The sequence below is a fragment of the Prionailurus viverrinus genome, chromosome B3, assembly GCF_022837055.1.
Source record: "Prionailurus viverrinus isolate Anna chromosome B3, UM_Priviv_1.0, whole genome shotgun sequence".
NCBI lineage: Eukaryota > Metazoa > Chordata > Mammalia > Carnivora > Felidae > Prionailurus > Prionailurus viverrinus.
Window position 1 is genome coordinate 22,808,276 of NC_062566.1, and position 12,077 is coordinate 22,820,352.

At 42.1% G+C, this 12,077-nt stretch overlaps 1 protein-coding gene across 1 annotated transcript in view; it reads right to left on the minus strand.

Moving 5' to 3' along the window:
• The window catches only part of OCA2 (OCA2 melanosomal transmembrane protein), a 492,037-nt gene that overhangs the window by 199,438 nt on the left and 280,522 nt on the right, over nt 1–12,077 (minus strand). Inside the window, exons 19-20 of the mRNA XM_047864593.1 lie at nt 10,730–10,789; nt 10,011–10,115 (exon numbers count right to left, since the gene is read on the minus strand). Of these exons, the coding sequence (XP_047720549.1) occupies nt 10,011–10,115; nt 10,730–10,789 (165 nt within the window). The remainder of the gene's footprint in view (nt 1–10,010; nt 10,116–10,729; nt 10,790–12,077) is intronic.

The window sequence follows — 12,077 nt, forward strand, 5'->3', positions numbered from 1 at the left end:
AAATCTAACCAAAGAGGTGAAAAATCTATACACTGAAAACTATAGAAAGCTTATGAAATAAATTGAAGAAGACACGAAAAAATGGAAAAAGATTCCATGCTCCTGGATAGGAAGAACAAATATTGTTAAAATGTTGATACTACCCAAAGCAATCTACATATTTAACACGATCCCTATCAAATAACACCAGCATTCTTCACAGAGCTAGAACAAATAATCCTAAAATTTCTAAGGAACCAGAAAAGACCCTGAATAGCCAAAGCAATCTTGAAAAAGAAAACCAAAGCAGGAGGCATCACAATCCCAGAATTCAAGCTATATACTACAAAGCTGTAATCATCAAGACAGTATGGTACTGGCACAAGAACAGACACTCAGATCAATGGAACAGAATAGAAAACCCAGAAATGGACCCACAAACGCATGGGCAACTAATCTTCGACAAAGCAGGAAAGAATATCCAATGGAATAAAGACAGTCTCTTCTGCAAGTGGTGCTGGGAAAACTGGACAACGACATGCAGAAGAATGAACCTGGACCACTTTCTTACACCATACACAAAAATAAACTCAAAGTGGATGAAAGACCCTAATGTGAGACAGGAAGCCAACAAAATCCTCGAGGAGAAAGCACGCAAAAACCTCTTTGATCTTGGCCACAGCAACTTCTTATTCAACATGTCTCCAGAGGCAAGGGAAACAAAAGCAAAAATGAACTACTGGGACCTCATCAAAATAAAAAGCTTCTGCACAATGAAGGAAATAATCAGCAAAACTAAAAGGCAACCAAGGGAATGGGAAAAGATATTTGCAAATGACATATCAGATAAAGGGTTAGTATCCAAAATCTACAAAGACCTTATGAAACTCAACACCCAAAAAACAAATAATCCAGTGAAGAAATGGGCAAAATACATGAATAGACACTTCTCCAAAGAAGACATCCAGATGGCCAACCGACACATGAAAAAATGTTCAACATCACTCCTCATCAGGGAAATACAAATCAAAACCACAATGAGATACCACCTAACACCTGTCAGAATGGCTAACATTTACAACTCGGGCAACAACAGATGTTGGCGAGGATTCAGAGAAAGAGGATCTCTTTTGCATTGTTGGTGGGAATGCAAGCTGGTGCAGCCACTCTGGAAAACAGTATGCAGTTTCCTCAAAAAATGAAAAATAGAGCTACACTACGACCCAGCAATTGCACTACTAGGCATTTATCCACGGGATACAGGAGTGCTGTTTCAAAGGGACACATGCATCCCCATGTTTATAGCAGCACTATCAACAATAGCCAAAGTATGGAAAGAGCCCAAATGTCCATCGATGGATGAATGGATAAAGAAGATGTGGTATATATACACAATCGGGTATTACTCAGAAATCAAAAGGAATGAAATCTTGCCATTTGCAACTACATGGATGGAACTGGAGGGTATTATTATGCTAAGTGAAAGAAGTCAGTCAGAGAAAGACAAAAATCATATGATTTCACTCATATGAGGACTTTAAGAGACAAAACATATGAACATAAGGGAAGGGAAACAAAAATAATATAAAAATAGGGAGGGGGACAAAACAAAAAAGACTCATAAATATGGAGAACAAACTGAGGGTTGCTGGAGGGGTTGTGGGAGGGGGTACGGGCTAAATGGGTAAGGGGCATTAAGGAATCTACTGAAATCATTGCTTCACTATATACTAATTTGGATGTAAATTTTAAAAAATAAAAAATAGAGTTAAATAAAAAAAAGGAAGTAATGGTGTCCAAGTGGGTAAGGTATGCATGCAGGCACTGCAAGACTCTGAGTTGTGCTGAGCAAAGTGGGGATACTCAGTGGAGAATGGATGTTTGGGTCTGAGCAAGAGTGGAAACAGAACAGTTTGGAGGTAACTGCAATATACAGGTGGGAAATGTTGGCTAGGATTTGGGGGCAATGGTAAAGATTATGGAAACTGGCTGTATTTAGAAGTTCTGAAGGTCATCTGGCTGTGGGGTATAAGAAGAAGCAATGGATCAAGCTGGTTCTAAAATTTGGGACTCTGAGCATATGAAATTTTTATGGAAGTGAGAAAGATTGGGGAAGGATGTAATCAGAGTTTCTTTTGGGACATGTTAAGTTTGAGATACCTATTTTATCTCAGTGGAGAGGTGAGTAGGGCAACTGGATATGGGAGAAGCCCAGGAGCAGGTGGATGCAGGTGGAATTTAGAACATGAGCTTGGATGATACCACTAGCAAAGAGTCTAGAGAGTGAAGTGACCAGAACATCTTCCAGTGTTTAGGGGCTGGAAGATGAAGAGGGCCTGCAGAATGAGACCAAGGAAGAGTGGCTGTATGGATATGAGGAGAATTTTGAGGAGTCAAACAGGGAAAGAACCCAAGTAGGAGAGAGGTTACCTCTATCATGTGCTGCTGACAGTCCAGGTTAGAAGAGAACCAGGAACATCACTGGATTCTCACAAGGGTGGATACCATGAGATCATGCGGTGGAGTCAAGAGAAAAATGAAGAGGGGCTACAGCAAGATGAGTATGGCAAGGAAAGACCTTGCTTTCAAAGAGTTTGGCTTTTAAAGGAAGCAGAGAAAAGGGAAGGGAGCCACGGAGATATGTGGCTCACTGAGGGTCTTCATGAGAGGAGAGATAGCAGCATGTTAGATCCTGATAAGAACTATGTAGGGGAAAGTGAAAAATAAATTATGCAGGAGAGAACTTTGGCTGTGGCACCAGGTGGAGGGACTGGCCTCCACTGAGTGAGAATGTCCCCCATACAACTGGAAGGAAGGTAGGATGCACTAGGCAGCCACAGTGGTCATTGTTCATGAAAGCTCTCACATCACTGCTTATATCTCATCACAAAAGGAAAGCTAGGTCATCAACTGTGAGAAAGGAAAGAAAGGGTGCTTGAGGCTCAAAGAGAGATGAGAGGTGTGCAGGAGTCATCAAGAATCATGGGAAGATGAGGCCCAGGACGAAGCTGTGTGGAAGGCAGCACTGAGGGTCCATGATGGAAGGGCTGTGGCTGGGAGACAAGTCAGCAATCCTTGCTGCTCTGTTTCATTGTCTGTGCATGTGGATGGGGAGGCAGGGGGCAGGATTAACCTGGCGGTGGGTGTTGCTTGCCAAAGGAAGACTGTGAAGCCTAATAGTGGCAAGGGAGCTGAGGATTAATACACAAAGATAATCATAATAATAGTTATGAAAGGTAGGTGTTTAAGGAGGAAAGGGAGAATGTAAAGCAGTGTGGGTCATCAGGAAGGGCTATTGACTTGGGTCATAAAGTTATCAGCAACAATAAACTCTAGGGCAAGGTCCAGGACTGGGTTACATTTCTCTTTGGGGGTACACGAAGATTTTAAAGGAGCTAAAACAGATGGGTAGTATTAAGGGACTCAATTTCCAGATCTTTCATACATCATCAAAGTGAGCTGCTTCCTCCGCCCTAAGAAATGGATGTCCTAGTGCCCATGGGAAGAGACTAAGGAGGGTGGCTCCTGGATCATAGCCCCGAGGATGTTGAAAATCATGCAAGTGTTGGGAAAGGCTCTGTTTGCACTGATCCCAATTGAGCCCCAAGAAATCCCCAACAAAGGAGGAAGACAGGTGACGATGAATTGCTGCCTACCTCAGGGCCCATGGAGATACTTGCCAGGGCCACACACTGCCGGCATACCAAGCCCAGACCCTCTGTGTTCCCCTAACATCACTAGTTTGGCTTTGGGTCTGTACAAAACAACTTCTCTTCTTGATATTGTTACAGGGTCATCATACCACAGATGTCACCTCATCCCATGAAACGTTACTTGCATCAGCTCAGCATACAGCACTGTACAAGAGGACCAGCTGAGTGTCCACCCCTGGGCTGGTCACCTCAGCTATGGTCCCAAGGAATTCTGAAAAAAAATGTGACTGGTTCATACATTTAAGTTAATATGTAAAATTGCTCATCCTAAATTAAAATAGTTCCTAAGAATGTAATTGCTAGCATATGTTAACATTCTTAAAAGCGTTCCATCATTCCTTTAAATCATACATTTAGAATTAAATACTGTAATATCAATTTACCTAAAAATACATATAAAACTCCTTTTCAAATATCTTAGCAGGAGGACACATACTTTGCTGCCTGGCCTCTAACCCCTACAATGGGCATCTGATCCACGACCCTAGAAAGGATGGTTTCTGAGTGCAGGAGAATTAACAATTAAAGGGAGACTGGCTTGGCTATTCCTTATAGCAATGAAAGAGACACATGGAAGATACTCAGAAGAGGGCTGAGATGGCCCATGTAGGCAACAACAGAAAGCAGCAGTGGTTCTTAGGGCAAGGGTTGCCCTGGGCATGAGGCAAGGCCAAAGGGGCAGATACAGCACTTTCAGGTGGATAGCTGTCCTAAGATGACCCTGTAGCATTATCAGACAGTGAGCATCAAAAGGATGTTCTGTTCTGTGAAAGGGAATGTAAACAGAAGATGCCAGCAGGGTCAGTTTTGAAATTTGAATTTATTGTCACCATTTGAGAGCTGAAAGTTTTTCATAGAAAAATAGTGATACCTGGTTTTTGTTGTTATTGTTGTTGTTATTGTTGCTGTTTGGAAAAATCAGATAAGTGCACACACCATGCCTACTTCCCTGCAGGGGGAAGATGCATCACAGCTGTACAGGTATTTCCCTATCTCTGGCCCAGCACACCTGCCCTCTCTCTAAATCCACAATTCCTGCACTTCCTACACCCACCACCCTGCTCTCCCTGGGCTCAGAACACCTGCTCTCCCTCTACTCTACCACATCTAACCTCCCTGTACCTACCACCTGCCTTCCTTAAACCCACCACTACTGGGGTCAATGTGCACTTACCCCCAGCTAGCACTCTTGATGGTTGTCATTTTGCTGCTGATGTCTACCAAATGTCTCCAGGTGAGACATTTAAGTTTGGACACTTAATCTAGAGACTTGTCCCCGTCTCTTATACACAGGGGAGTGCTCCAGCCTCTGAGGAATTGCCCACTCTTTCCTTTTATGTGGGATTTAATGAGTGCCTCAGGCAAATACTAGGGTTAGCTTGCATCTTCACAGGGGATCCTGAGAATGGAGAGGGTGGGATTGTAGTTCTTCACTGGCAGGCATATTTGTAGTGGTAGGGAAATACTGCAGATGGGGCGCTGGCCCAGACCAGCACATCTCCAATGCATATGTGCAGGCAGTCACCCATCACCTAGTCCAGGTAAAGGTTCTGACTTGGCAGGTCTGGGTAGCCAATGCATACACTTGTACAAGCTCCAAGGCTGCTGACACCCAGACCCCACCTGAGATGGAGGGGCTGCATATTGTCAATGCAATGCATCTCTTTTCTTCTTCTTGGAACTCCTATCATTATCATTCTAGGGTTCCTGGGTCTCACCCAAATCTCTTACCTTTTTTCATGATTCTGCTCTTTTGTACTTTTGCTCTGTACTTTTAGTTAGCTCTTTCATTTGGTTTCAAACCCACTAACTCAGGCCTAACGCTGACTTTTTTTTCAATTCATTATTCAGTATTTTTTTAAGTTATGGGTTTTAGTTTCAGAAAGTACTTTTTATTCAATGCTTAAAATCTCCTGAATTGTACTTACAACTTATTGTTTATTTTCTTATGTCTCTCGGACATGCTGTGATGAATCTTGTCTGAGGCTGTTGGTCCTCCAAATGTGCTACTTGTTTTTTGTGGAGTGCCACAGAGCTAGAATCCGGCAAAGTGGCTAGTCCTCACACCTATGGAAGGTGACAGACCCTCAGCCTGGGCACTGCAGGGCCCTTCTGAGGCCACCAGAGGGGGGCGGGGGCCTCCCAAAGAGGTTGTGCACTGTCCCCAAGGGGCTGACTTGCAACCTGACAGCCTGCCAGTACCAGAGTGATCAAACTGCAGGAGCTCTCCCAACCTAATGGGGGAAACAGCATCTCTTTGCTGCTGTCATTTCTATTTTCTCTGACCTAATGCTTTCTCAGCTTGCACAATGATGGATCTGGGATTCAAGCCCAGACTCACCTTCTCTAGAACCTTAACTGTTAATTCCTACAAATGCTCATGTTATTAAACCTAACTACAATCTGCTAGACCAGGTTCAACCCTCCACATTATTTTGATCCTGGAAAAGGAAAAGGATGAATGAAAACAAAAATGAGATCATGTAGACAGAAAAGCAAATGTGAAATGCTTCTGACTTCTACCACCCTGAAAGAGCATTTTTCTTTGTCAGGGGTTACAGCAGTCTGTCCTCTGCCCAAGCACCTCCTGCAGGGCAAGTGGCAAGGAGAAGACTACAAAGACCTAGAAGAAGAAGATACATGAGAACAAGCCAGCCTTGAAAAACTGACTACCACACCAAGGCTGCAAGGTAATACAGATAATGATGAGTATCCAAGAAGTCAGAGAAAACACACAAAATCATGTGCATAAATTACCATTCTTTGAATTCAACATCCAAGACAAGAATAATCACATTTTAACTTGCAAATTGCCTGAGAATTCTTCCTGTTCAAGCAAATGAGGCTGAAAAGATAAGGTTTAAATGGAGAAAGTCTGTCAGGGAATTCTCAGTCATTAGCAATGTATTGCAAGTACATTTACTGGGGACACCTAAGAAAGCTGCCCACAAAAGCAGGTCTGGGCTCATGTGTGCTCCCACAGCTCCTTGTTAATTGCAGACAGGAAGCTGAAGGAAGGTGAGATGGGCGGACGGATGTTAATAGGATTACCCTGAATGGAAATATTTTTTAAGACAGGAAAACAGGGGCGCCTGGGTGGCTCAGTCGGTTAAGCGACCGACTTCAGCTCAGGTCATGATCTCACAGTCCATGATTTCAAGCCCTGCGTTGGGCTCTGTGCTGATAGCTCAGAGCCTAGAGCCTGCTTCAGATTCTGTGTCTCCCTCTCTCTCTGACCGTCCCTCATTCATGCTCTGTCTCTCTCTGTCTCAAAAATAAATAAACATTAAAAAAAATTTTTTTAATTAAAAAAAAGACAGGAAGACACATACCATATGATTTCTTTTTTATTTTTTTTATTTTTTTAATGTTTATTTAGTTTTAAGACAGAGAGAGAGAGAGAGAGAGAGAGAGAGAATGGGGGAAGAGCAGATAGAGAGGAAGACACAGAACCCAAAGCAGGCTCCAGACTCTGAGCTGTCAGCACCGAGCCCAACGCAGGGCTCAAACTCAGAACTGTGACATCATGACCTGAGCCAAAGTCGATGCCCAACCAACTGAACCACCCAGGTGCCCCCATATGATTTCACTCAAAAGTGGAATCTAAAAAACAACAACAAATGAATAAACAAACAAAAAGCAGAACCAGACACATAAATACAGAGAACAAACTGATGGTTGCCCAAGGAGACTGGGGTAGGTATTTGGGCAAAACAGGTAGAGGGGAAAGGGAGATCCTCGCTTTCAGTTATGGCATGAATAAATCACAGGAATAAAAGGCACACCATAAAGAATAGTCAATGATATAATAATAGTGATGTATCAGGACAAATGGTAGTTACACTTGTGAATACAGTATAATGTGTAAACTTGTCAAATTGCTATGTTGTACATATGAAACTAATGTAACATTGTCAACTTTAAAAATTCAAATTTAAATTTATATTCAAATTTAAAAAACAAACACTTAGGGGAACCTGAGTGGTTCAGTTGGTTAAACGTCTGACTTAGGCTCAGGTCATGATCTCACTGCTCATGTTTGAGCCCCGCTTTGAGTTTTGTGCTGACAGCTCAGAGCCTGGAGCCTGTTTCAGATTCTGTCTTAGTTTCTCTCTGCCCCTCCAGCCCCCTCTCTCAAATATAAATGAACATTTAAAAAAACACTTAAAGTGATGAGCACTGAGCAATGTTGTTGAATCATTATATTGTAGAAACTGGTATAAACACTGTATAAACTAATATAATTAATATGGCTGTATATTAATTATACTTCAATTAAAAAATAAAAATTAAAGACAAAACAAAAAGGAAATATTTCCAAACCAGTTGATAGAGACCCCCAGGACCTCCCACAGCCTCAGCCCTTTGGACCCTGTTATGCCCCAAGCAACTGAGTAATTAACAATGGCATGTTGGATAAGAGGAGAGAGGGGGCTTCAAGCTTCCTGTTTCAGAGGCTCCTTGTCTGTTCTGATTGCACTAAACAAAGCTGGAATGTCAATATTAAATTGAATTAATTTAATGTTAATTTTTTTTAATTTTTTTAATGTTTATTTATTTTTGAGAGAGAGAAAGAGAGACAGAGGATGAGCAGGGGAGGGGCAGAGAGAGAAAGAGAGAGGGAGACACAGAATCTGAAGCAGGCTCCAGGCTCTGAGCTGTTAGCACAGAGCCTGACATGGGGCTTGAACCCACAAACTGTGAGATCATGACCTGCACCAAAGTCTGGCACTTAACTGACTGAGCCACTCAGGTACCCCAATGTTAAATATTTTTTAATAGTGTTACCATTAAAGAGGTGCCAGGGTGGCTCCGTCAGTTAAGCATGCAACTTTAGCTCAGGTCATGATCTCATGGTTCGTGAGTTCAAGCCCCACATCTTGAACAGCACAGAACCTGGCAGCACAGAGCCTACTTTGGATCTCTCTCTCTCTCTCTCTCTCTCTCTCTCTCTCTCTCTGTCTCTCTCTCTCTCTCAAAAAGTAAACATTAAAAAATAGTGTTCCCATTAAAGATAAGCAAAAGTCAAAATCAAGGGGAGAGCCCAAGGAATAAGGAAAATTTAAAAGAGCAAATCTAATCCCAAAAAAGTTCTGGGGTGCTCTTCTAAAACCCAGCTGTGCACATGCTGGAATTTTAACTGAAGCCTTGTCCAGCCAAATTAGAGAGATAAGCCCATCTATGATCTAGTTCTTTCAACTTCGGACACTGTGAGACACATTCTGGAGAGAAGACACCACTCAGGAAGAGATGGGCTTTGCTGTGTCCCAAACTAGGGCATTCAACATCTGTACAACTTCTCTAACTCAGGACTTCATGAAAAAATAATAACAGTCATAGCATTAGCTCAGAATTACCAAACCCAGACCATGGAAGAATAATATAGCTATGTAACTAGAGAGTCAACCTGCAGACACTGATTCCTGCAGGCAATGAGTGAGGGACATAGAGTGCCAGGTCAGCCTAAGGTCTTGTGAGAGAGAGAAGCACTACCTTTCTCCTCACTGACAGGCTCTCTTCTCTAATTCCTTGGGTCTCAAGTGTTTCCCAGTGTGATATAAGGTGGTGGAATGTAATGGGAGCCCCCTTGCAAAGGCTGTTGGAAGGGGGATGGGTGGGCCCTCAAGGTCACAAGAACAGAGAAAATTACCCTGTCCAGAGTCCAACCATGAGGAGTGTTCACACCTGGGACTTCTGGTAATTGTGACAGGACCCCAGTTTCTTGTATGCAAGCCCCCATTCCTTCCTTTACTTTGTCATACCAGGGATTCACAGCTCTGCCATATACCAATCAGTGATGTCAGAAAACACAGCAAGAACAGGGCTCATCAGCCTTGTAAAAGACCTTTAATGTGTATCCCAATCTCAGCTGCAGTCAGGGCCACATAGAGAACTCAAAATTCTGCCCAAGCCAAGCACCAGAAGCCACACTGGCCAGTGTCTGCATTCACAAGGAATAAAGGATGATTGCCTTCAACCAGTCTATCTTTGGTGTCTTACAATTTTCTTTCAAAGAACAAATAAATAAATAGACTGTCTTTTCCATGAAGTGTGGCAGCTCTCAGTTGGGCTAACCCTGAAACAACTAGTTAATGATGCACTTCCCACTGCAGCTGCAGGCCCACGGATTCCAGCTTGTAGCGTGGACTCAGTATCTCTGGCCCAGCTGGCCCTAAGCTTTGCCACATCTTTCCTCCATAGCTACGAGTGCAGCAAACAGACATGGTTCATTCTCTGCTTCTTCTTGAAGGAAAGGTGAGCCCAGATTGTGTCCAGGCAAGTTGGGTCCATATCACATGGAAGAGCAGTGCAACTCACCATTGTAGCGGTAAATGGGATGTTGTCAATCAAGGATGATGCAATGGCTGAGACCCAGACCACCAGGATGATGGCAGTTGTGAGGCGCCGATCCTCTGGGACCATCTGGAAGGAAGCAGATAATAGCAGTGCTATATATCACAGTTGCCATTGATAAATCACACACACTGAGGATCTGATGGTAGGACATATGAGACTCAGAAGAGACCACAAGGCTGCCAGCCCTTCCTCTCACACAGAAGACAAAGGCAGACCCAGGTGTGCAAACAGGACCAGTATGGGCTTTCCTTGCTATTATCAGGAGCCTCTGCTGGGTCTACAAGAAACTAAGGAGAATGATTCCCAGCCACACCCAAGCCAACCAGTACCTAGGGAAGGGAGCAGGGTGGCTCCATTCTCAGTGGCAGCATATATTAGTTATACTGACCTGAGCTCCTGGCAGAGGACTGGAGCTGTGCATTTTTATTCACTTACTAAGACTGGTTTCTCAATTGTTCTCCTTCTTAGACAGATTTTAACTAAAGGCTCATAGCAAAATTGCAGGCCTCTATAATTATACATTCTTTGGAGAAAGTCTCCCTTCATCTCTAGGCTGCACAGGACAAAAAGGATTCTCTGCTATACTTGTTACATAGTCTGTGACCTATTCTTACCAGATTTTTTTTACAAAATCAAAGTAACAGAGGCTGTGACACATTCTATTATAATATTTAATGTACCTTTATTAGTAAAGCAGTCTGTTCTCCAACATATTCTATTAAGTGGAGATGTGCCAGTGCCTAGAAGAAATGGATATATGATGAAAATCAGTTTAAAACTAAGAATATATGCAAATTTTTTAAATATGCCTTTAAAATGAAAACAAGTGAACATAAGGCAGGTCCTAGCTCTCATTTCTTATAAAGGATTATACTCAAATACACAGTCTATAAATAATTTACTATCAGATACGCGCACTGATGATTCACTGAGAAGAATGCACCATACCACAGGCAGGAATTTTCATTGATTTGTGTTACTGTCCATATTAAATTTAAATTTGAATGGAATGGCATCTTTTTAGTATCAGTGTATAGGAGCACTGTTCAATTGTACACAATGAAATGCTGCTCATATAGAAGGTCTTTCAAGTAAGTTACATTTCAAATTTCTTTTTGAAGTTCAACATCACAGAAGAATCAAAGAAAATGCATGGTTTTTATAACTGTCAAAGAAAGGAAGAATAGATATATTTAACTGAAGCATGTAACTATTTTCTCAGTACTAGACAGATTGAGAAAATTGAGTCCAAGCAGGAAAGATTAGACGAAGGAGACGTAAGCTCAGGAGGCGTTCTGCTCAGGCTGTTGCCTTCACCACAGCCAGGGAAGGGATGTTCTGCTGACCACAATGGATCCCATACAGGAAGCACTTGTAAGGAACGAGATGTGGGTGTGACACAGCTGCCTTGCACTTCTCAAATGTGGCTTTTTCACTGTGATGTCACCATGCTGAATGACTATGAATATTGAAAACATCAGCTTGACCATGTTTAAATGCAAGTTTACAACTTCCCCATCCATATGTAGAGTTGTTTGTTAGCCTTCCTTTTAAAGTTGTGGAACCCAAGTGTTGGGTTTTCAATCACAATTTTAAGATAAGTGTGCTATTAAATCAACTAAATCATAAGGATAAATCTATTTAGATAAATCTGTTCATAAATCTAGTCAGCATTGTTGACATTAGGCACCAAATAATTCCTTGTCATAGGGCTGTACTGTGCATTGTGGAATGTTTACCATCCCTGGATTCCACTCCCCAATATGACAACCAAAACTGTCTCCATGCAGTGCCAGTGTTGTCACAAAATCACCCCCTGATAAGAATCACTGATTTATAATAATCCATAAATAAAACATTTTTTAATTTGAAAAACACAGTTAAATGTAGTCACATCCTTTATTTCATTCTATACTACTAACTAAAGGAAAAGTCAGAGGTCTAAACCAGATTAAAACTTCTTGCTAGATATCAAGTACAGATGGTTATTTATGTGTGTATACAGACATACACACACACATACATACA